This window comes from Leuresthes tenuis, unplaced genomic scaffold, assembly GCF_036924035.1.
Source record: "Leuresthes tenuis unplaced genomic scaffold, fLeuTen1.0.hap1 SCAF_16, whole genome shotgun sequence".
Lineage (NCBI taxonomy): Eukaryota > Metazoa > Chordata > Actinopteri > Atheriniformes > Atherinopsidae > Leuresthes > Leuresthes tenuis.
Genome location: NW_027325370.1, coordinates 25,415,522 through 25,441,637, shown reverse-complemented (window position 1 = coordinate 25,441,637; position 26,116 = coordinate 25,415,522). Strand labels below are relative to the sequence as shown.

Below are 26,116 nucleotides of genomic sequence, written 5' to 3'. Positions count from 1 at the left end.
GGTCTCTCAGGTCGTGGGGACCGGGTTGAACATTGCTGGGGGGCCCAAAAAATTGTGTGTCAAGCTTGGAGGGCCGTTTTGGGGCTTGTGGGTGGATCTGCAGTGTGGGGCGGGGTCACTTAGGGGCCCTGGGGTGGTGGCCGCTCTGGCATGGGTGGTGGTACTGGGCCTGGGCCCTGGTGTCTGGCGCTGCCTTGCACCCCGTGGGGAGCCCTGCCTGTGCCTGGGGCAGGTTGGTCGGGCTGGTTGCTCTGGGACCTCCGATGTGTCCGCAGGTTGTCTTTTTTGTTTTTTAACGTGTTGGGCGTGTGCAGTGGGGTGGGTCAGTGCTTGTCCCACGTTGAGGGTAGTCTTGGTGGGGTTGGATGATGGAGGGTCTCAGTCCCGGGCTGCTGCGACTGGTGTGACTGCGTGGTTGTTTTTTTTTCTGTCTTTTCTTTATTTCAATTTAATTCAATTAAATTTTATTTATATATATATAGCGCCAAATTACAACAATTGTCATCTCAAGGCACTTAAATAATATAGTCCAATTCAAGCCAATTGGAATTCAATTCATTATAATCATAATCCAATTAATTCATATAGAGCCAATTAAAAAAATAATATCCTAACTAAGGAAACCAACAGATTGCACCGAAACTTGTCTTCAGTCCAACCTCCCGTCCTGAGCATGCCTGTGGCGAATGTGGAAAGGAACGACTCCCTTTTAACAGGAAGAGACCTCTGGCAGAACCAGACTGAGGAAGGGGGGGCCATCCGCCTCGACCAGCTGGGGTTTGAGAAGACAGAAAAGAGGGAAAAGAGGGGGAAAAACACCATAACACCATTCAAAGGATACCTGTTGGAACAGGGAAACACAAGTTAATAACCACAATAATGTCACATGTACATAATATCTTTTGAGAAATTAAACAGGGGGAAAAAGAGAGCACGGCCTGGTTATTTACAGAGGTCCTCTGGGGTGGGGCGGGTGGATGCCTTCTGGGTTGTTGCAGGCCCCGAGCCTGGTGGACATCAGGCCCTCCTACCCTGTGGCGGGTCCCAGGAAACAGGGGTGCCTATTGCAGCCAGTCTTTGACTGCCCTCTCCGGGGGAGAGAAGCTCCCCCAGTCTATATCCCATACCCCTCTCCCTTCTGGCTTCTGTACACAGTACACCCTCACACACGTAGGGTTTTGGGGGCGTGTGTGTTCTGTGGGGTGTAGTGGATGGGACCACGTCGGTGGGCCCCTTTTGCTGCACTCTGCAGTTCCCCGCCCCTGTTTTAATTACACCTTAGACATTACTACTCATCAGACACACACACACACATTAGGTCTTGAGGCGTTGCCTCTCCCCTCTGCTCGCAGCTTCACCCACCTGTGGGCACGTCTTGGCTCCCGTGGCACTTGACCAGGGGCACTGGGGCATGCGCTGGCCCACTATGGTTGACTGTCTGGGGCGCCTGGCCCTCTCGGGTATTGGATGGGGCTTCTGCTGGGGGGTTTAGGGGCGCTCGGGCTCCTGGGGCCCGGGTCCAGTGCACGGCCCATGTCTGGGCGGTTGGGGCCTGGCGGGGTCGGTGGGCTGTTGCCCCTGGCTCCCGGAGGGCCTCTGCCCTATGCTTATGGGGGCTCTGTCCGGGGGCTTCCTCTGCAGTCTTCTGGGTGGATGCGTGGCTGTCCCTGCGGTAGGCTTCCCGTGTTCTGTGCTCCGTTGTGGCGACTGGTGGCCTGGGTCTTGTGGTCCTCTCTGCCTGCTTCTGATTGCTGGGGGGGGGGGCTGTGGATTGTGACTCTGTACACTTATACACTCATAACTAAGCACCGTTATCATGTAGGACCAGTGCCATGTATATTGCATGTTTATGCACACACACACATGCATTCATTAGCCTAGTAGCATGCTCACTAAGCAGTTGCTGTGTTTGAGGTCATCTATATCCACAGTAGTGTTGTATGCGATTGCCACTACTTGTGCTTGTTTTTGTTTGTTTGTGTGTTTGTTTTTTTCTCTGCTTGTCTGCTTTCAGGTGCTCCTGGTGGCGATAAGGCTGGATTCCCCACAGAGGCCGTGAATTGTCGTCTGTTTTGTTTTTACAGGTGTAGTAGCTGGTTGTCTGTTTTTTCTTTCTATTTTTGTTCTGTTTCTTCTTCTTTGCTCTTCCTCTTTCCCTGTCCCCCGGTTCGGTTCGGCACTATTGCATGTTAAATATTGTAACAAAAATGAATAAATAAGCAGTTGATAGGCATCAAGGGGAGCTTTACATTCATTTAACCTCCATTACAAAAAGTTATGCACAGATTTCCGTGCATAATCCTACGACTATCCATCAACATGAGCGACCAGTGCGCCTGCTCAAAGCCTGAAGTTAGGGCTGACGTGCTTTTTATTCTCAGAGGAAAATAAACATTTAAAAATAGTTTCGACATTATAATTCATGAAAGCAAAAGATTTTTATTTTTAGAATCTTCCTTCAGAGAATGCATGAAAGCTTTAGTTTTTTTAGTTATTAATCTGTAAATTTTCTTTTTGTTTCGAACGTTGCTATGGTGGTTACTGAGGACACTACTATCGCTGTAGCTTCCGCAAACAGCGGAAATCACCATAGTCTACTTTTTTGTTTGTTTGTTTTAATTTGCTTTTGTTCCAGATTCACTTCTGAAACACGCTATAAAAGAAATACACGCAGGCAATGGAGAAATAAGTTTGTTTTGGATGAACAACAGCGCACCTTGAAAGATCACTGCCCACTGACATATTCTGTATCAAATCAGAGCACCGAGGCGAATGAAGAGAGCCTGAATAATTATATTTACAGGTGGATGTATTCATGGACAGCTAATATATAAACAAATAAAATTAGATTAGATTAAAATAAGATTTTATTTGTCATTCTTATGCGTCACATAAGTCACGTGTTTTACACATCCATCGTTTGGAGATCAGTGCAGTTAATTTCAACAATAAATAAGGACACATGGATAAATAAATCAAAAACAGATAAAAATGGTCAGGGATAAAAGAGAATAAAAATGATCATTAAATAGATGCTCTAACAAATAAACAGTTACAGACACCACACACTCGTAGCAGTTCTGTTTTGAGCTAAACTAACACAGTTTGGACAGGGTGGAGTGAATAAAATGAGACCCAGGCTGGCTGAATTCACTGCAAGATTGAAATGTTAAGAAACACTGTAAGTGTATGGAAATCTCTTCATCATCTTCACGTCATCACCAATAAACAACATTTGTAAAGCTATGTATGTATGCAAAAGTTATGTATTGGCACTACAATATACTGAAGTCTTGGTCATCTAGGACCATTCTGTCAGCCTTGGGAAAAGGAAACAGCAGGTATAACTAGATATTATTATATTTGAAAATATAATATGAAACTCACTGTAAATTATGGGGAAAACCAGGTCTAAACTGGTCCAAATTTAAAAGTCTGACAGTGTATTAAGCAGACGTCAATATTTTGAACACATGTGGCCACTAACTACCCCTTAAAAAATGTTTGAATTATTTCATCCAGCTTGGTCTTAATAAGGGTCTGACAAAGTACACCTCAAAGAGCCTTGCCTTGGAGTAAGATGAAAATTAAACTTTGGTGTAGGACAAAAGTGAAGACATCATTGGAAAGGTATTGACATAGAGAGTAACACATGTCAGTATGGAAATTGTATCCTCAGAGGTGACCTTTGAACCTTGAACCTGAGACACTTTTGAAGGCTTACAGAGCAGCAACAAAATGGGCTACAGACCAGTTGTAAACAGTTTTGGGAAGCTCTTGACCTATTTTACCATCACCTGTGGGACACCTGTGGGGAGCACCACTAAGTAGAGTCAAAACCCAGAAAAAGCGTGATTTTACCCCTTTAACTATAAGCAAGATCAAATCTGACCAAACAGATTCCCAAACACAAAACCTCTAATAAGTCTGAAAGTTTCCTGGCCACAATTTCACATATTAGAGGAAACACATTCGAACTACAAAACATGTGGTGCTGCCCACCACTGTGTACGGCAATTTAGTACAAATTGTAGTTTTTATATCGTGCTTCCGAAATAAAAGAAAAATGCTAGCAAGCTGAAATGAGGCATATCAGTTTTCTTAAGTGTGCAAAGAAATTTACTGGCTGTAATTGTCAGGTATCGTGACACCCCTGGTCTAAATCAAAAATGATCTGTCCTAAAAAACACACACACCTATGCTCACCAATTAGGTATCATTTGCATGATTGCCATTCAATCTCACAGTGAAAGCAGAACAGGCGAAAATTAAGTGCTGAGTCAAATGGCTGCTTTCTTTATATTTAGAGTGCAGGCATTAACCTTACTTTTTGCCAATTTGTATTTATCCTCCACAAATATTATTATTATTTTCTTTTTTATTCACTATAAGGTCTACCAATGTAACCACATTTACTTGAGTTGCATGTTTCCAGTCTTGTGTACTTGTCTTCAAAAAGACCATTATGTGAAGTCCACTTTAAAGAATACAGTGACATACCCAAAGCTGACACAGATGGTGGTTTAAGTGCAGGGATGTCATAGTGAAGACTTGTTAATCCTAATTAGTGTCCCTCACTAATGAAGCCATTAGTACTGTTGAGTTGCCAGAGGCCTGCTGGGCCATGCAACTCCTGCTGCTGCTAACACAGATGCTCTTGTTTTCTGATTTAGGTTCATAAATAGGCACTAATAGATACTGAATCTCAGTATGTCTCACTTTAATTTGGAAAATAATGCTCTTTTATAACCAACTGTTACAGATTAAGGACATTCACTTTTATAATGGTTGTGAGTGTTGAGCTGTATCATTCTACAACACCAATTGAATTTCACATACTATTAGTGCAAATCAGTGCATCTTTTAAAAATCCCCACTAAATGATTCTTAAATCTGCTGACAAACTGTAGCTTACTTTTATAGCTGTAGTTTGCCACAATGCTGTACTTGTGAAGAAGTGCGACAGTTGGCATAAGGGGCTGAATACTTAATAATGCACGGAGAAACCAGAATGTTAATTAAGAAAAGGCTATCTTGGCAGTGAATCTGTCCACCATGCATGAAAGCCATTGAATAAAAATATTTGGTAATCACGTTTTATCATGTAGACACAGAGAAGTCATAAAGTCAGATAATTCATCAATAATTTATTTGATGATCTTTATGTAAACACGTCATTATGCCCCCACTGATTTTCCATAAAAAGCATCTAAGAGGCTTTTGTGTGTAGCATTGAAATCCACTTTGAACTCTCAGGGCTGCCATACAAAAAACATTTGCCCTCTATTATTCACATGTCGAAATCAGATCCCGTTTAACCAAGTCTGAGAGCATGTCTCAGCTATTTTGATGCTCAAGTCTTACAAGGAGTGTTGTGACATCAGTTGTTGACTTGGACAGATTGCTCTCTTTACGTCCTGACGTTAAAAAAAATCTATCAAATATTAGTTTTTGCATTGCTTATTGGTGCTCCAGCCTCATTAACAGCTGTCCCTGCTTTGAAATATACAGGATGTAGTGTGGAGTGTTTAGATATGGCCAAGGTGCTCCAATATTCAATCAGTCTCTCTTTCTCTGTATTGATTCCCACCCCTCCTCCTCAAGGCAGCAGCAGGCAGCAAAGTAGGGATGACAGAGGTTCTTCCATTCTGCATACAGATGAGATGTAATCTCTCTGCCATCTCCATCTCTATCTGCTGGAAGTGATATGTGTTGGCTGTGAGGCACAGAAGTAGAAATGACTTGTTCTGTGCAATCATTGTTTCTCCTGAACCAGGTCTCCTGGACATGGCCAAGAGCTGAAAGATTTTAGTTTAACATACACACAAGAGGGAAACCATCTCTTTGATGAGTACAATCCACTTCAAATGTAGAGTTAAAGGTGACAGTTTCTGACCTGTGTCCAACTGTGGCTCTGCTTCATTTTCTCAGTGACAGAGATCATTTCTTAAAAGCCTGCAGTTGCAAGATCACCTTTTATACTGCATTTGTGGAAAGTGAGCTTCACACGCACTCTCAGGTTGGTAGTTGCATGTTAAAAAACACCTCAGACTCAGTTGTGACACTGCATGTGCTGTCTGTCATGACTGTGTCATGATTTATGCTTTGATTCATGTCTTGTCTCGTCATTTCCTGTTTTATTTTGAAATATTGACCTCCATCTCGTTTCAGGTACCTTGCCCTTCCTCCTGTGTCAAGTGTCTGATTGTCTTCCCTGATTCTAAAGTGTTTCCACCTGTTTCCCATGGCTCCTCATGTATTCAAATAGTCTGCGTTTCCCTTGTCTTGTGCCAGTATGTTGTCTCTCTTCCCATGAGCTTCATGACTCGCCTCTTGATCCATAGTTTCCACAGCGTTCACAGCCACACTTTCCTCGAGCCTGCAGTGAGCAATCCTCCTGCAGTGCTATTTTTGTTGAGTTATTCATATCAATAATTTATTTATTCATCACAGTAAGTTTCACAGCCTATTTTGTTCCTCCGTTTTTTGTTTTTTTTGGAGAGTTTTGATTTGTTAAGTTCTATAGTCATCTTCGGTAGAGATGTTCCTCCTCTATTTGTACCCCAAATGTGGTATTTCTAAACATGACACACGCGATACAAGTGAGACATGACTGTCAAGTTTTAAATGAGAAGTTTGCTTATTTAGAATGATTTTTTTTCACAGTGTGGAACAACAGCCATATTGAGTACATTTAAGTTTCAACAGCTGGTAACATTCATCTGCGACGTGTTGCTGCACGATGGCATCGTTTACCTGTGATGTCTTACTGCATGACAGTGTACACACTTTAGACACTGTTTATTTTAATTTCTTACTTATGAGGAGGAAGAGTGGTAAATGGCATTATTTTACTATTGCTATTACAACTATTATACTTCTATACTACTGCAAGAGATCAGTAGTTCGAGACTCTTCCTCTGTTTTCCAAGGTACTTTCACTTTTTCTTCTAACTTCTCAGCTGCAAAAGTTGACTCTGACCTTAGCAAAACAACAGCCCGAGAGCAATATCACTCTTTGAAAGTGCACATTGGAAATCATATTTGAAAAGTGTATTATCATGAAAAATGTGCATAAAGTGTTAAGAATAAAATTGCTCAATGCCGAAAGATGTTTGACTGTTTAAGATTCTGTGTAATTGGACTGGTAATACTTATGCATTCAATGTAAGCAGGTTTTGATTCCAACTAACATTTGCAATTAATAATCATTGTCAGTGATAATAAGGTAGTGAGAAATGCTATTATGAGGTTACTAATTATTTATCATTTCACCACTGCAAACCCACATCAAGGACTTACGCTCTTGTTTTATTTAACAGCCTAAAGTGCAGTTAGATTTTCTTTTCTATAGCTCTCTTTTCAAAAGTTTTTAATTGTTTTTTACAACTCATTGATCATATGATGTATTCTTTTCTGCAACAAATAACCCCCCTTTTTTTCTTTTACCTTGATGGGTTTTTTTTCTTCATGCCCAATCTTTTCTTTTTTTTTAACATTTTTCATTCCACTCTCAATGTGGATGAATGATATATTTCATTATATTTTCTAAGTTGCAGTGCATTCATCCAGATTCACCTGAATAAACCTTTTACCCATTCATTCACTTAACATTATAGGATAGGGGTGCTACAATTAGAGGATTAAAAATCACTGAAGTTCAACTTAAAACACAGTGTACCAGAAATATAAAGTTGCTACAATTGACAATACTCATCAGAATTGTGGTTAAATGCAGTTCCTGTGTATATGTGCCATATCAATTCCTCCACTAAAAAAAGCAACTACTACAGTACACACGACTCAGTCTCGTTAAGATTTCATAAAGAGTTTGGGAAACAATGTCCGTGGGCTCTGATCTGAGGCTTTAGGGTGCCATCATCCATATCTTTCCTACAAATTAAAGCAGTGCCTCCCTTTGAAGCTCAGCATTAAGTTAGGAAACATAATTAAAGTGCTCTAGTTTCTGCTAACCCTCTGAGGGGAAAACTTGATAAATCATGGAGCATTAAGAAGTACAGAGGCACAAAAAAGGTGGGTGAATGGATGTAGTAGTTTTTAAAAATCCTTTTGTTAAGTCTTTACATGCAAAATATTAAAACCATTTACTTGTCTGTATTTAGTAATCACACTAATAAGTTCGGTGAAATGTGTATGAAACAAGGAATCCTCACAGACGTCTCTCTGAACTCTCAGGTAGGATGAAAAGATTTCCCCATTTTTCCTGCACATTAAACATCTGTCATGGAATGAAGGGCTGTCATTAGCAATTATTATCCCAATCCCACCACTCAGCGTACATCATTATCTACTTTCCTGCACCTCAAAGCTTGCCTGAGTCTGACATTTTCCTTTCCTTTAGTCTGTAACTCCTCTTGTACGTGTTATCCCCTCCTCTAATTGCTCTAATCTGTGTTTTGTTGAGCTGAGTAGATGTCTTGTCTCTGTGTTCTTGTGTTATGTATCTATGTTGGGTAACTAAGACAGTATCCTGTATCTGAGTAGTACGTACAGCTACACCTGCAATCTTGTTCCCTTATCACACCAGCTCTGCTTTAGAAATGCTAACACACACACACAGAGTTGGTACACACCTACTATTTTTCAGAGGAAATCTGGGGCGTGGAATACCTGATCACTTTATGATGGAATGTAATGAACCATTTGTAAATGTGAGGAAGCTTTTCCTGTGCTTCTCACCCTGACTATATAAACACCAGGGTTTTTAACATTCAGCTGCATTCTCACAGTTGCGCACTGCCAGTTGTGTTAGGATCCAACACTTGACTATTTTATCAGTCAGATAAAATATGGAGAGAACCAAATGGCCCATTTTTAGACCTAATGGATATTAACTCTGACTGGTCGTAAAAACCTCACAGAATGTCAGCTGAATTATGAGATAAGGTAACTAAAAAATGAGGATTCTGCCCTCTAAACTGCAAATACATTACTTGCTGTATGATTCAGCTAATGCTTAATCTTTTCACAGTTTCTAAACTCCCAGAGACTGACTATGAGCTATGTTTTCTGGTAGTTGCCTGAACTTGAGTGGCTGATTCAGACATTCAGCCCACTCATTGTCCTCTGAATTTGTTCAAGACCATCTATTTTTGGTCTCTAAGCAGTCACAAGAATGCTTTTACCATAAAGCAACTATGAGTGAAAGCTCGACTGCATACGAGCACAGACTAGTTTTTCTGTATTCTCTGTCAATTTCTTTTACCAAAAATCATTTACAGAGGGTGATGATAAATGTATTTTCTTAAATATGATGGGGGCAGGGAATCATATTTCAGGCTTTGCCTCTGAGACAATTATTCTATCTACTACATATTTAACAAATGCCTTTTGTCCCAGTTTCTCAAAAATGACTGCTGGCTGAAGGGATGTATAAGAATTAAGGAGGGAAACAGTTAGAAAATGATAAAGTACAGACATTGTTAAATATAAAGAAGAGATGGAAATAAAAAATGCAAAAAAAGGCTGTCAGTGAAGTTGAATGGCTCTTTGGTTGTGAGGTGAATGCTGCACAATCATCCAGTCGCGTTTTCATCTCGGCTTCTGTCATGCCTCGAAGCTTCTTGGCATCAATCTGATCTCAAACAGTTTTCAGGCCTCCAAGAATCTGCACCACGGCTATAAAGGAGAACAGGGGACTAAGGCCATTCAGACTAACAACACTGTCCTCTTTCTGTTCTGTCCACTCCCCTCTTCTCAGATTTCCTTTAACAGAGCCTCATTAGCTGAGTAAAAACATGTTCATGACTGTGTTACATTTTCGGAGTTTGAGGTATGATGCAACATTTTTATGCAGAGACACAACTCTTCAGAGGACAAGCTTATTTTAATCAGAAAAGAGGCGAAGAGGAGGAAGTGCCAGCAGGCCTCCACTACATCTGTTGTTTTCTTATTCCTCATGCTTTAATCAAATGCCCTCTGGTGGCAAAAATTAGCTATTTTAAAAACCTTTGTCATATTCTTCAAACAGTTACTTATGCATTATGTTCTTGTAATCTGAAACATTTTCTATTTTACAATTTGACAAAACGTTTCACAGCACTAAGCACTTCAGCCCCAACATTAATGCATGCATACATGTTAGTGTCTGTCGAGGACTGAAGAGTTTTTAGGTTTGTTGAATTATCTAAATTATTCATCAGATTAAGATTTTACTTTGGAAAAAAAAAAGAAAAGATTAATACAAGTCATTGTTAAAAATTAAACATTGTCTCAGTATTCAAATAACCCAATCTAAATAACCTCATTTAGAAAAATATGCATTTATTCAGCATGTAAGTCTTATATCACTCTTTTCCAAAAAAGTTGTCACTGGTTAAAGTCTAATTTTGCATTAATTTGCAATCATTGACTTAATTTGTGTACCTGAAAATGGTTGTGTAAAAACTGCCAGCAACACAGTATTGTTTAATTACTTTTCTTTCAGGAACTTAAGTAGTCTTAAGTAGTCTTCTTTTTGTCTACATGTTTTTGCTGTCCAATTCAGAGCTTCTGACGGAAATGTTACAGTTGATAAATGTCTGTTTCCATATAGGAAAAGAGACCTGTCTGACCTGCCCTGTCTGATTGACATTACACCATTTTTCCACCAAAGGTACTGTAGCCTGTCAAAATGATTTTTGTATTTTTATCTTTATCTTTTTAATGTGGCTACTTTCATACAAATAAATCCTTTCCCATTGCCAATAGCAGCGTGTTTCCGAAAACAGAACTGGAGTTCCAGTAACTACGACTACCTCACATAAGCTCATAAGCCATGACAACAAGAAGGGATGGTATTACACTGTATACTATAGATTGTGTTGAATCCCAGTTTCTGACAATGACTAACTTTCTAAGATAATTTATTTTATCTAATATTTCTGGCTGACCCAAAGACAGTAGCCCCTGACAGCAAGACTGAGAGTGAGTTGCCAGCTGTCTTGCAGGAGGGCAAAATCAACTAGTCTCATCTCAATATGTCCACTCGTTACTGCTGTCAGTTTCATATCCTCTATGTGAGATGTCAGTTAATATTAACAGGTTAATAAATCTGTTTTTCTTTCGAGAATAGTTAGCTGAGCCCACTTTTGTTGTCCAGAGCGTTGTACCCTCATTAAAAAGTTGCATGTGCATCTGGGTCTGTGTTCCCATCAATGTTGATTGGAGGTGAAGCTGATAAATACTTCTACTGCATAGACAACTGAAACAGGACTTAATGCTGATTCCTATTGCACTCATAAGCCAAATGCTATTGGGTAGTAGTGGATTAAGATAATCATGCACTTTTTAAAAAATATATGAAATGGAATGGAAAAAAAGAGGTAGCAAATAAATATGGAACTTTGGAAAATGAATTGATTAAAGTTGCGTCCATCCATCCATTTTCTATACCTGCTTAATCCAACTCAGGGTAGCAGGGGAGCTACAGCCTAACTCAGCTGTCATTGGGCGAGAGTTGGGGTAGACCCTGGACAGGTCGCCAGAATTAAAGTCACATCCTTTGAAAAATTCAATTTCAAAGGCAATAGCATTAATTTATTGACTGATAAATACCAATTATTTTATTTTATGTATTTTCTTTATTTACATGTCTTAATTTAATCTATATTAAATTAATTTGACATTTGATATTTTATGACTAAAAATGCAATTAATTTATTGTGTATTTCGTGTGTATGTACTTCTTTAAGCATCATCTAAATTCAACCTCAAAATTCTGTCTGAGGCAATGAAGTAACCTTTAAATGAGCAACACATACTGAAAGTCAAGGGATACTGACACCTAGTTTGGGGGAAAGGAAACCATTATTATTGTAAAATGTTTTTTCTTCCACAAAGCATTGTCCACTGAAGAGGTTATTCGGGTAGTAGCCACAATTTGTTTGCCTAAATCAGTTCTATCTTATACAACACAGAGAAAGGGATCTCTTTTTTCTGTAACCCAGCAAGCATATAGGAAGGTTAGCATTAACCATATCAGGTGATATACTCTGCAGAGAGATTTCCTCAAACCAGAACAAAGGAACTCTACCTTCATGTAACTAAGCTTGTAAAATCAATTACATGAAAGAGGAAGAAATCCATCAATCAACGGGATCACTGACACACCCATTAGGACAGAATAAACATGGCCAAGCAGTGAAATCAGAGCTTGCTCTGATATAGGCCATCAACTATTCATTATGTTGTGATCCCCCAACACGTATCAGGTGTGATGTAGTCTGTAGTGATTTCACCTGGCTTCCCGACTGCTTGTCTTTATAGGAATCTCTGTTGGCTGAGGCTGCTGCATCATTAGGAGGAAGAAGGAGTCAAATATTTCCTCAAAGTCTTGACACAGATTGCTCAGAAGGAAGATTGGCTCTCTACATAGTTCATGTAGGTATTCCAGTTCTGGGATAATAATATTTGTTTGAGGGAGGCAGGTGACAAGCAACCAAGACTTACACTCTCGATCAAATGGGTTGGTGGTTGTTGTAAATAATTTATAATGTAGTGACTTATCATTGTCTGCCTGTAGTAGCTCTATTGACTTGAATAGACAGGATGACTTTGATTCTAAGCTGTCCAAACAACCGGTCAGATCTATTAAAAAGAACACAGTGACAACAAGCCTCCGAGCTGCAATGTCATCTTTCTTATTCTATATAAAGAAATTACCAAAACAGTGGGTGGGATAAGGGTTGATGGGTAATTTATTTGTGTATAACACAAGATAACAATAAAATGTATTCTATTGTTTCAATACACCCGGCCTTTTTTTTTTTCCTTTTGCCACATTCCATTAATTTGCTCAACTCTCACTTTTCAAGGTGCTTTCTACATAGTGCCAGACTTATATCAATATGATAAAAAAAAAAAATCTTGTGAAACAGGTAATGATCATAACTACCTAAGTCAGCTCCATTCCAAAAACCAAATGATCAGTTATAATAAAATAAAATAATAAAACAGCTGTTTTATTATCCCCCGCATTTAGACACTATTAGGGTAACTGCGTAAACACACATCCAAACTGACAGAAGAGAAATCCTGTATGCATATATTGTCTTATAAAGTTGCTACTGATCAAAATAAAAATAAAAAATGGATTATTATTTGATGCTTTATTTTCCATTTCGTACAACCAACCCACAAACAAAAAAAAATATTCTACAGTAGAACCTCAAATTTTTTGGACTGGAAGACAAAACAAAAAAGCAAAAACTTCACATTTGGAATTTAAATTTAGACAGTTTTCTCAATTGATGAATTGTAATTTTAGAAACTACCAGAAGCTTAAATAGAACGTTCAAACAGCATTTTTGTTTGACCAAAAGTGTTGATCCCAAAAATTATTAGTTTGGAGGAATATAGAAAATTGCTCTCAACTGATTATCTAAAAAAATTTTTTCAAACAGGATACCCCCCCCCCTTTTTTTTTTTTAGAAGGCTTGCTGTATTGGGTCACACAAATAATTATGAGTTGTGATGAGGAAGCTGTGGCCTTTTTTTCACATAATCGTGAGTGCACTGGCCTACAGCTTTTCACAAAGGATACTCAAGGCTTTGAAAGCTGTGATTTTGAAAGTCAGTGATATGGCACATCAATCTATGTGGAAATATGGTTTGCATATCTTGTTTTGCCTGACATTGTGTGTGTGAAAATAGTTTTTATGCTTTAGTTTTTGTACACACAGTCATAAAGGGATATTTCTTGTGACTTTTTATGGTTACACAGAGTGGTCTCATTCCAACAACGTCTGGCCATAGAATTCTGAATGGATGAATTTCTGAATGGATGTTCTGCAGTGAAGTGACATAGTAAACAACTGTCTAAAGTGACATAGTGTAAAAATCCACGGTACAGCTCTCACTTGAAGCACTATGAAATTTTTGAGGTCTTAGTTATTTTAAGTGGCAAAAATTTTGCTCTTCTCTTGGCCCCCTTCTGTTAGCATTTAGCTTTAGCTCACCTGCCAGGAAACCTTTTGACTCTCCAAACTGTAAGTTCGCTGACTTTGCTGTCGTTGTCTCCTGCAGGTAAAAACACTGACAAGTCATAAGTCACCACTTGAAAAGAAGAATAAGATCATAAATGAAATATCTCTTCAACAAAAGATTCAACATGCTAATTTGGTTATTCTATTTCAAGCCTTTATGCTAAAATAATCTAAATTGAACTAACACACTGCTGTCTTTAGCTTCACCTATAAAATATGAAATATACTGCAACTATAGGAGAGGTATCAATCTTTACATTTAGCTCTCAGCAAGAAAGCAAATAAGGTAACTTCCCAAAATGTAGAACAAACTCTTTAACATATGATTATGTCCTCAAATGTGCACAAATGGTAAAACGAACATAACATCTGATCAAAGAAGGCAACAGTTAAATAAGAATGTCAAGTCAAAAATCAGTTAACACTGAACTTCAATCCCTCTTACATCTGCTGTAGTAGCTAAATATGATATTGTCTATCCATCTGCGGAACTTAGAAATGGCAGTGTAGACCCCGGGAAACTGGGCATCAGCACAACCTGTCCCCCACGACACCACTCCATAGACCCGGCCATCACATACAAGTGGACCTCCTGAGTCCCCCTAAAGCCACAGCATGGAGGAAACACAAGGGATTGTATTATAATATGTCAAACGTCCTACTAAAGTCACATTTTGCTGAGCAGGACACTTTTATATATCCAGTGACACCAGCAACTAATAAGAGTTGTTTATGTTACCACAGCATGAAGTACTTCAATTTGTCAGTGCCCTTGGTCTTATATTCTTCTGCTTCTTAACCATTGCTCTCAGAAAACATATTCTGTAACTGGATATGTCCAGAATCTTTTATTTTTTGGTGAGTGAATGAAGTGGCGCTAAGTTTATGAACTGCACTGGGGTCAGCAGAAGGTTGTTGGGATGGATAGTGAGCAGATGAAACACTCACCTCTCTCTTTCTGCTTACATGAATACTCATTGCTGTGAATTTGTGTATTAATCTACAGCTGAAATCTCTTCTGTTTGAGCATCTTGCTTTTTAACATTGCCTAACAAAGATAATGTGTTTTAGGGACACATTTCTAAGTACACTTTTCACCAACTTATTTTGATAACTTTTGGGAAAGTGGAAAGAAATATAAGCATACACTGGCTAAAAAAGCCCTCTTACCTGACAGGCATCCTTTCCGCCGATACTGTAACCGGCACACAGCATGTTTTCTGTGATGCGACCATTGAACGACTCACTGCTGTTACATTTTTCTGAGGAGATTATGGGAAGCTTGACAGTTCGAAGTGTGGAGGGAATCTGCCCTCCTTCTGGGCTGGTGTATCCCCATCCTGACACTCGACACACTCTGCCTTCTGCTATGGCAGCGTCCTGCCTGGGCAGCAGAACGATGGAAACATAGCTGTTCAGATAGATCGGAGCCTTGAGCTGGAGAGATTGTGGGCAGTGTGATCAGTGAACAGTCCGACTGAGGATAGGTACACCTTCAGTTACCTTCTAATATACAATCATTGTAAATATTTAAAATTTTTGAGCTACTTGACTAATTTGAATTTCCCCTACTGGGGGATGAATAAAGTATTTTTCTTTTTCTATTTCTATTTCTAATAAATAAAGGAAAAGGCTTGTATTTTCATACCTTTATAAGCATAATGTCATTGTTGTTTGTGGTGCTGTTGTACGCAGGGTGGGGCACCAAAAACTGGGGTTGGATTTCTTGCTCTGTGCCTTCGTAAATGGTCAAAGAGTAGTCTCCTGCCACAACCATCATTTTGCTCACCCTGAAAATAAAAAAAATAGTCTTAAAATATGGACAAAATTGCTACAGTTAGCAGCTTATAAGCTTATTCTTAGAAAGAATGTTGATCAGCACCTTTCCAAAGTTGATGAGCAGTTTCTTAAAAAGTAAAATACCTGCAAAAAGTAAGAGCATAATACTATGCACTTTTCACCTGATTTGAAAAGTTACACCTGATTCTGTTTTATAAAACCCAGTCATTGTAGAACTGAGTTCATGAGCCTGACCTCTGTAAATAGATGTAAAAACTAATTTTGATATTCACTGAAAAGATTCATAAAGAGAATAATCTTCTTCTAAGTATCATATAACAATATTTGTATTTAATCAAGAAAAGCTTATTCATATATACAACAAACAGTATACAAAAAAAACAGTAAAAGATGATTGATGTTGTTAGTGTCTGTTTTCATGTGTTTCAGTTATTTTTCCTCTGTTGTTCATTTTATCTACTCTCTTTTGTTCCCTTTGCCTTTATGTATGTGCTTTAATGCACTTTGGGTGAACTTGGCTCTGCTAAGTAACAAACAAAAAAAGTAGCTATGAATGTTTATTTCTTATAGCAACAAATTAAATGTAGTTTATGTAGTCTTTATTTCTTGAGTTTCCACAAGAGATCATATATAGAGATTTATTTCTATTTTATAGGCAGTTTTGGGTTTAAGCTTATTACAGTTTGAACAGAAGTCTAAGCATAAGCTTTGATCATTGACCCTTTTTATGGAAGATGTTTCAGCATGTCACGTTTTTTTTTAAAAATTGTGTACACATTAAAATGAATGATAGCTGAATTCCATTTAGCTGCTTCGGTTCCAGGATCGTAAAACTTATATAGTATAGAATAGAACAAATTCCAACTATTTCATGATTGTTTTTTTTTAAGTTTGACTTCACTGAGTATTTTCATTGCAGATAATAAAATTACAGCAGGAAAGATGTGTTATCTATTTTGGTCTTTCAGTAACAGAGCTTGCACAATCTAAGTTCCTGGAATTGGACCACTTGACTTGAGTGTTCTTGTATTAGGGTTAATTACCTAAGTGCTTTCCGTGTTATGATGTAAAATGTGGTGCATTATGTGGAAACTACAGTTACACAACAACTTTTTTCAAATTACATCATCCAGTAGTTACGTGGATTTTATTTAGCACAGTGTTTCTGGCCACCTGAAAATAGTATGCAGATCTACCACAACATTAAGTGCACAGACCCGTAAAGTGAGTGGCACTGCTCATATTGTTACAGTGCAATGCTGTGATTGGAAAACCTCCATCCTGCCATTCACTTCCATGTAACATTGACACTTTCCAACTACTTAACATTTTTACAGACCAACCACACCAATGAATTGACAACAGCCATCCCAGGACAGGACAGCAGTGGGACCTGCAAAAACGGCTTATGAAATGGCTCAAAGAACACAACAAAGAGTCTGAGGTGTTCAGCCTGCCCCTAACTCCTCAGACGCCAATCTAATGTGATTTCTGGAAAACCATCCCAACCCACAAAGACACCTTTCCACATGTCACAGGGTCCAAATGTTGATTTCCTTTAGTTAACATCCCATAACTAGACACTCCGGGGAACTCTCAGATGTTATTTGTCTACATTGTTACTGATCTTTAGGCAGCATGAGGAGGACCTACTAAATATTAAGGATGTGATTAAGTGATTATAATGTTATAGAAGATTTGTGTAAGTCCATTATTCTCTCTCATATTGCTTTGTTGTGTGAATATGAAAGATTTACAGAAAAAAAATCTATGAGTTGTGAGAAGATTTGAATAATCAGAAGAAATACTTTTACATGGGTTTGCCATGTTAAGAGCCATCTATCTCATTCCTATATTATCCAGTAAGAATACTACATATACCTATTGATCTGTACACTTATATACTCATTGTGGTTCTGGTTATATACTCATTGCTCAAGAAACCTTCCCTCCCTCCAACTCGTGGAGAATTATCGGCCGGTCTCTCTCCTCCCGTTTCTGTCTAAAATCATTGAAAGGGTGGTCTTTAAGCAGGTCACCGATTACCCCTCGCATAACAACCTCCTTGACCCAAACCAATCTGGGTTTAAAAGTGGACACTCCACCGAAACGGCTCTGTTGGCTGTGACAGAAGCCTTAAAAGAAGCCAGAGCGACAGCTAAGTCCTCTGTACTTATCCTGCTCCACTTATCAGCTGCATTTGACACTGTCAACCACAGTATCCTTTTGTCCATACTCTCTAGCATGGGCATCACAGGGAGAGCACACTCCTGGTTTGAATCATACCTCACTGGTCGGTCCTTCAAAGTATCCTGGCTTGGTCACACTTCTGCAGCGCACCACCTCACCACAGGGGTCCCCCAAGGCTCAGTACTGGGACCTCTTCTCTTTGCCATATACACCAACTCACTGGGACAGATCATCCGATCACATGGCTTCTCATACCAATGTTATGCTGATGATACCCAGCTCTATCTGTCATTCCCACCTGATGACCACACGGTCTCAGCACAAATCTCAGACTGTCTCTCTGACATATCAACATGGATGAAAGCCCATCACCTCCAAGTTAACCTCCCAAAAACTGAACTGCTTGTCTTCCCAGCCAAACCAACCATACACCACAGCATCTGCATCCAAACCGAATTCCTATCTCTTGCTCCATCAAAGGTTGCTAGAAACGTGGGTGTCATGATTGATGACCAAATAACTTTCAAAGATCACATTACCTCGGCTGCTCGTTCATGCCGCTTTGCATTACTAAACATAAGAAAGACCAGACCATACCTAACCCAACATGCCACCCAACTCCTGGTAATCTCCCGCCTTGACTACTGCAATGCTCTCCTAACTGGTCTCCCAGCCTGTACTATGAAACCTCTGCAGATGGTCCAGAACGCGGCGGCGCGTCTGGTCTTCGATCAGCCCAAAAGAACACACGTCACCCCTCTGTTCATTGAACTCCACTGGCTACCCTTAGCCGTCCACATCAAATTCAAGTCACCGATGTTAGCCTACAAAGTGCTTAATGGAACGGCTCCCATCTACTTGAATGCTCTTGCAAAGGCTTATGTCACAACTCGGTCCCTCCGATCATCCCAGGATTGTCGTCTAGCAGTGCCTACACCTCGCCTAAGACAATCCAAACTCTTTTCATGTGTCGTCCCACGATGGTGGAATGACCTACCGAGCGCGACCAGAACAGGGCCGTCCCTGTCTATCTTCAAGAAACTCTTGAAAACCCAGCTCTTCAGAGAGCACCTCCACCTCCAAATGAGAGAATTGGTCCATCCGATTTGTCGTTTTTCGCGCGCGCCAAGTTACAAATTTTGACTGGTGCTACGCACTAACTATAAAACAAGCTTAAGAAGTCTTCTACGTTTGGTGAATTACATTAGAACAGAACAAGAAGGGTTGTCCAGACTGGTTAGAGGTTTAAAGAGCTACACTGAACCTCAGTGTCCCATGTTTGAGTTTAACTGGGTACCTCTGTTAAAGAGAAATGGGTGGGAGGATGTGAGAAAAAACAGGGAAAGTTGGGGGGAAAAATTGTAATTTGACTTTAGCTGAAATCCCAAAACTTTTACTTTATGTATTTCTGTCCTTTCTCTGATGTTGGAAATAGTGTGATCCCCAAGTCAGGGTACAGAACAGTTATTGTGATTTACAGATTTGATCAGCACCAATTAGAGGTGGACATGGTAAATATATTCAGTATCCATTAATCTATCATTTTTTCTCAATTAATCATTTAATCAAGCAACAGCATGAAACTAATTGAGATGCAGTCTACAGTCAAATACTATAGCGAAACTGGAGGCAGTTTTTCTTTAGATAATCATTGAAAATGTCAGTCTCCCTTCAAAATATTGTCAGTGTTGCAAATCATGCTCAAGAAATTCTATCAGGCAGCCCCTTAAAATTTCAAATGAACCACGTGTCGATTTCCTTTAAATGCCAGTGTTTTTACATGTACACTGAGGGGCAAGTAATTTCCCCAGTTCCACTCCACTGACTTGCTGCAGAAAACTATTACAATGCTGTCCTGAGCTGAGTGATGAGTTGATAAGCTCTTTGACTTTTTCCAATAATTGAGTTGCAAGAAAAGGACAACAGAATTAAATCTTTCCAAAGCTGGCACAGTGTGACACTGACTGAAACGCTGAGGAACACAGGGGTTTTCTCTAAGCAAAGAAAACTTAGTTATGGGACTGAATGTCAGTCACTGCACCACTGTACACATGAACATGGGTATTTTAACCATTGTGTTTCCATCTATTGTCAGATTGTGCTCCACTCTCTGTTTGGTTTAACATCAAAATGTGCTCCAATCTCTTCTTTGTTTCCATAGCAATACATGACCTTGCCAAGACCTTGTGCTGGTGCTAACCTTGCTAACAGGACATAACATGTTTGCCCATAAATGTAGAGTTACTCTCTGACTTATGCTGAAGATCAGAAGGGGTTACAGACTACATCTTGCCTCTTAAAGCCATGCTCCAATTATATAAAACCTCAAGTTGGACCTCGAATTGGTGGTAAAAGTTTGAGAACAAGGTGGTAGGTGCATTTCTAAGATCTGAAGTAATCATTAATTTATCATCATTTATCATAATTTCCAGGGCTTGTTCTAAGGCATGACCTGGTATCATCTCTCTACTCTCTAACAATGTTATAAAAAGTCTGTCAACACTGCATACTCTCAAAGTTTTTCACTCACAGGGAAATAAGCAACATATATATTTTGGAACTTTACAACCGCTTACATACAGCATACTGTATGTCATTTAACAAAAGATATATTATAGTAGTTTACTGATGTACTGATGTAACCCTACATACTGGATTAAACACCAGACAATGTCTGAGATGATTGCATCCTAATAAGCCAAACTACTTGTAAACTATCTGAAAGTATGTCAGTAAGCTTCGATGCCACCATTCTGCTTGTGTCAGATTGCAGCAGCACAGAGCTCCATTGTGTGCTGGGATTGTTTTCATGTGCTTTCTTTCAGTCCTGATAATTCACAGAACTGACCATCTGATATGGCTTTAAAATCTTCCAATAAAATTCTATGTATACACATTAACTCATAAAAAAAGAAGCCAATTCTAGGTCATTCTGTGAAAATGTACTTTTTACTACATATAACAGCTTCCTCACAAAAAGTTAAATCAGGGCACAAAGGGAAGACTGTGACCTGGGATTTATTTTCCACTTCATAAAGTTTGTGTTTCTGCCTGCCTGAGGTCACGCAAGCTGAGGTAAACCAAAAGAAAACAAAACAAGCTCACCCAATATTACAGTGTGCTGCTGTGATTACCCAGAATCTATTTATCAGGAAGCCCCCGCAGAAATGCTGGCGGTACGTCGTCTGTACCGACACAACATACTTGATAGAATGTGGAACTGGTGCGTAGCCTCCCACTATGCGTTCCTGTGGAGCATCCTGACCTGCAACATACACACACACAGAGGTATGAAGAAGATTAACTCAGACTGGATTTAGCAAAAAAACAAACACCCTGCTAACACGGTTGAGTCTTCATCACAGCAGTTGCAGCATCACCGAGAACACTACAAGTCATAAAAAACAACAACAGAGAACTTCACTACACAGATGCTTCTTGCTCAGCAGGTCGATATTAAAACAATCTCATCTCTGAGTTGCATTGATTCCCAGGAAGGAGGAATCTCACCATCATTATCTCTCTGGTGTTAACACAGAGTTCAGAGGCAAAACTGTTTTGAGTTAAGTCTGAGTTAAGTTGTGTCATAATTCAAGCTCTTATGACTTGTTTGTCTTATTTATTGGTATTCTTAGCCAAGAAATTTCAGCTTTACTGAAATTTGAAATGCAGGGCTGTTACTAGGTAAGATGCTTGACATCTCTCAACACAACACTGCTGACAGATGTCTGCCGAATCCTACTCACGATTCCTCACTTTTCTCCAATGGACAGAAACCACTGTTGGTTTTGAGTGATGTTTGAGCCCTCAGGTGACACAGAAGAAACCATCATGCCACCATGATCAGTATAGTCTCATGGGCTTGGGAGTGCCTTGGAAAACCACTTTCACTCAACACAGGCCATTGTTGCATCCAGAAATGTAACCTGAAGCTACATTACACAAGGAGGATTCCATACATTAATTCTGCACAGACATGTCACAGAGTTCTGTGAGCACAAGCAAGTCCACGTTTTAGCTTTTGGGATAACACTGATGTCTGGTTTGGCATGCCGAAAATGAGAAAGATATCCAGGCTGTTAGAAGTGAAAGGCGTGCGTCAGTGACAATGACATGGATGACTTGTACATGTGTGAAGGTACCATTGATGTAGAGGTGTATATTGAAATTTTAGAGAGACATATGCCAGTCATAAAGCGTGTCTTTTCATGGAAGGTGACAGGACAAAGCCAGACCTCATTCTGCCTATGTTACAACAATGTGGCTTCATACACACAGAGTGTGTTGCCTGCCTGCAGTCCAGACCTGTCTCCTGTTGAAAAAGTATGGCACATCATGAAGGTGAGAATCAGACAATTAAGGTCACAAACTATTAAGTAACTAACAGCTTGTAGTCAACAAGAATAGATACAAATTCATCTTGCAAAACTCTGACAATTAGTATCTTCCCAAAGGTACCCAAATGATGAAAAACTACGATTATAGTGAACAGTGATAAACATGCCTCAACCACAACCTTTCTGAGTGTGTTGCTAATACTAAATTTCAAATTTGTTTTTTAGAATACAGTGAAGTTGGTCAGTGAAGACACTGAAAATAATATTGCTTTGGATTGTTTTATTTAGACAAAGTGCTACCAAATTAAAATTTTCTGGAGATTTTTGGTAAGGTTTTTGATTTTTTCCTTTTTATTTAGTTAGGTTTGGGCATAAAAACTATTTAGCTAGGTTTAAGTAAAGTTCATAACAGCCTGACCTCGCCAAAAACAACAGGAGTAGTCAGAAAACAACAAAAGTGCCTAATTTTCTCTGTAAGGTGTCTGAAGACCATGCCTTTTTCACAAAAGCAATTGTCTCCCTGGTAACCAAGAAAATAGATGAGAATGTTCTTGCTCTTAGTTGTATTTAAAATAAGTTATAGCACAAAAAGTCCACCAAAGGTTAGATCAGAGATTATATCCAATTTAAACTGATGAATTTGAAAAAGGCATTCAGCTTTGGAGTCTGCAATGCTAAACATCTTTCTGCACAGTGAGGACACAACACTGAGAAACTTGCATTTTGAGGAGGACTTTCAAGGTTGGTGTTCTGAGCTTGTTAGCCAAAACTGCTAGTTTTAAAACAGTTTTAATTCAGAGATGTGTTTCCTGTCACAAATTATCTTCCTGACTAATAATAATAATTTTACTTTCATTTGCATCTAGGTCGGTTTGAGTCTAATTGAAGCTGAGTTAGCATGAATGAGAGATTTGATCTTGTAAGATTTCAGTCAAATTAATGTAAGTGTCATGTAAAAGTACTGACTCATTAAGGTTAGAAATAGACTCTTTGAAAATCTCAAGGGAGATTTGGAGTTACTGAACAACACCTTTGACAGAAAAGTGTTGAAAATCATATTACATATCAAAGACCTCATAATCGACCTGATTAGCTCCTGGAAGTGTTATAAACACACCTACTTATTCAGTCTTTTGTCTGCCAAGTCCTAAATGTTTTGAATTCAAGAGACTTGCTCTCAGGACCCCAGTATGTCTAAAATGATTCTCAGGACAATGAGAGTATCTATCCATTCATCTATTTTTAATACCTTCAGGGGGCTGGAGCCTATCGCTGGTGTCACAGGGTGTTAGGCAGGGTACGCCCTGGACAGGTTATCAGTCCCTGAGTGTATTGACATTGTTAATACTTAATGGAGAAAACCAAAGTTGTAGATCACTGTGACTGATAGCAATTTCAAGCACGCAAATTGCTGTCAAGGATGAAACTGTAGCTCATTAGCGTCGCAGATACTGATCTGAAGCTCTAATGAGTTGCAGTGGTGCCTCTCAGGAACAAAACAGTAACTCTATACGTTACACACAGCATGGATTGGGTGTCTGAAATGAACGCACACATGCCTGTGCATTGGAGAGCATTATGTAAGACCGTGGAACTTAACCTTCAACAAATAGTCTCTATTGTATAGAATCTGCCTTGAAATGGAAATAGAAATATTCCAAAAAATATATAGAAGCCATAAGATTTTTAGTATATTGTTTTTTCTAGGGCTGGGCAAATATTAAATTCTTTAATCGCGTTAATCACATGATTTCCTCTGATGAATCATGATTAATTGCATTGTTACGCAAAATCAAATAATGAATTCAAAAGTAGCATATAACGCACTTTTACTGGAACTGTACACTGAAGGAACTGAAACACTTTGGTGATAAGACAATTCAACGTTGCAGTGCTTACAAATAACTTTGGCTCTGTCGACTGCGCCATCTGGAAAAACTTTGAAATGAAAATGGCCATGTAAAATTTCTGTAACCTTCTCCATCTTTGTTTAGCCCGCTTCATCTGACATTCTTTTCTTTTCTGTTTCCTATGAGTCCCACAGCATTTTTTTTAGTTAACGCAAAAATAACGCGTTAATGTGCACAGCCCTAGTTTTTTCACGTTATCTTTTTTTACATCTGTATTTTCAAAAGAGGCATCGGACGAAATTTAGTTTTTTTCAGGGAACTATACTTGTTAAGTTCATATAAAATGTCTCATGTTGTTTTAGAGTTATTTGCAGGCTGCATGGTGGTCTTTGTTGTACAGGGTATCCATGTGCATGCTATTTACTACATTCCCAATAGTATATTACAGTTTTAAATGAAAAAAAATTTAATTAATATAATAAATGTAATTAAGACTATTTACAAAACATAACCCCAAATCATTAAGGCTTACACTGAATTCTACAGCACAAAAAGTACCTTGATCTTGAAAATATCCCAAAGAAAAAACATGTTGATTGGATCTTTTCTGAAATATTCTCATCTTTTCATTTAGACAAATAATACTCTGCTTGTGTAGTGTATGATTTTAAGGTGGCATGGTGCTCAATCATACCCAGATATGAAAAGCCTCTGAGCCACACGTTTTCTCTCAGTGGACCATCAGAACTGTGAATGCCAAAGATGCTAAAAACTATGTTTTAAGAAAATAATAGAAGGGACACCAATAAGATAAATACATAACATCGATACAGTTTAATGTACATTCAGATTATGAACTCCCTTGCATGAAAGGTACTACCTCCAGTAGGGGTCCTTAGGCAAGACCCCCTTACCCTATCTGCCTACTTGTAAGTCGCTTTTGTAAATTCACTTAAAGCCTCTAATGATACTAGAAAATAAAAATGACTAATTTATGTTGAAAAAGTTTACTTACAGTTTACAGCCAGGACTTCCAACAGTATACAAAGCAGTAAAGATAGAAGAACCATACTGAGACAAAGGGAAGAGCAGTCTACACCCAGTGACAGGCTTAACCTGTATGCTACCTGTCTATTTTTAAAGGGAAGACATCTCACCTGCACTCTCAGGTTTCTTATAGTTTCTGTTTCCGTTTCCATGGTCACGTCCTTGTCTTAGGCCAATATATAATTGAAGCCTCCTCAACGTGGCTCTCTTGTCGCAACACTTCTGTGACCTACTCAAGCTGTCCTATACCTGTCCATTGTTTACATATTCTCCCAATTTATTGTTGGCCCACTTACTGTCACATGAAAGCAGAAGAATGCACTGTGCTTATTGTGCTGCTGTCAGCGAATAAGTCATGGTTATCTATTAGGTTTAATGTATAATTTAGCAGCTACCCTGATGTAGTGGCCCCTCTCAATTATTTCAAGTCTTTGACAGTTTGTCCACATGTGATTAAACATCCTAAAATAGATCAAATGGGCTACTGACACAATAAACTAAAGGAGATACAGTAGGGGTCTCTGTTGTTTGTCACCGCTGTACAGTCCCCCCCTCAATGATTTTCCCGGGAAGGATTAATGAGGGTTTTGACAGCTGAAGCTTTTGTATCAGACCAGGTCAAGGTGTCATCAAGGTGTCATTAAAAATGGAGCATAGCTCAGGCAGGTGTCATCACAGCTTCCATCCCTCTGCGCAGGTCCTGACCTCAGCTGACTAATAGCCCTCCATTCTGCCCTCACTTCTGCCAATAGCTTGAGTTGTACTCTCTCGCTTCTCCCCTGAGGGCTGACCACTGCTTTTTTTCCACATGATCTGCCCCTTCATCCAAGTGCTGTCATTGCATCGCTGCCACTCCCTGTTCTCTCATTCATCTGCTCAGCCTCAGTCAGAAAAGTTATAGCTCACA

At 39.1% G+C, this 26,116-nt stretch overlaps 1 protein-coding gene across 1 annotated transcript in view; it reads right to left on the bottom strand.

Annotated features, from left to right (window-relative positions):
• The window catches only part of LOC140271906 (trypsin-3), a 34,383-nt gene extending 9,151 nt beyond the window's left edge, over positions 1-25,232 (bottom strand). The window contains exons 1-8 of the mRNA XM_072367210.1: positions 25,178-25,232; positions 21,081-21,240; positions 15,634-15,775; positions 15,156-15,422; positions 14,431-14,587; positions 13,959-14,055; positions 6,693-6,769; positions 5,591-5,716 (exon numbers count right to left, since the gene is read on the bottom strand). Of these exons, the coding sequence (XP_072223311.1) occupies positions 5,591-5,716; positions 6,693-6,769; positions 13,959-14,055; positions 14,431-14,587; positions 15,156-15,422; positions 15,634-15,775; positions 21,081-21,240; positions 25,178-25,232 (1,081 nt within the window). The remainder of the gene's footprint in view (positions 1-5,590; positions 5,717-6,692; positions 6,770-13,958; positions 14,056-14,430; positions 14,588-15,155; positions 15,423-15,633; positions 15,776-21,080; positions 21,241-25,177) is intronic.
• Between the last annotated feature and the right edge of the window lie 884 nt (positions 25,233-26,116).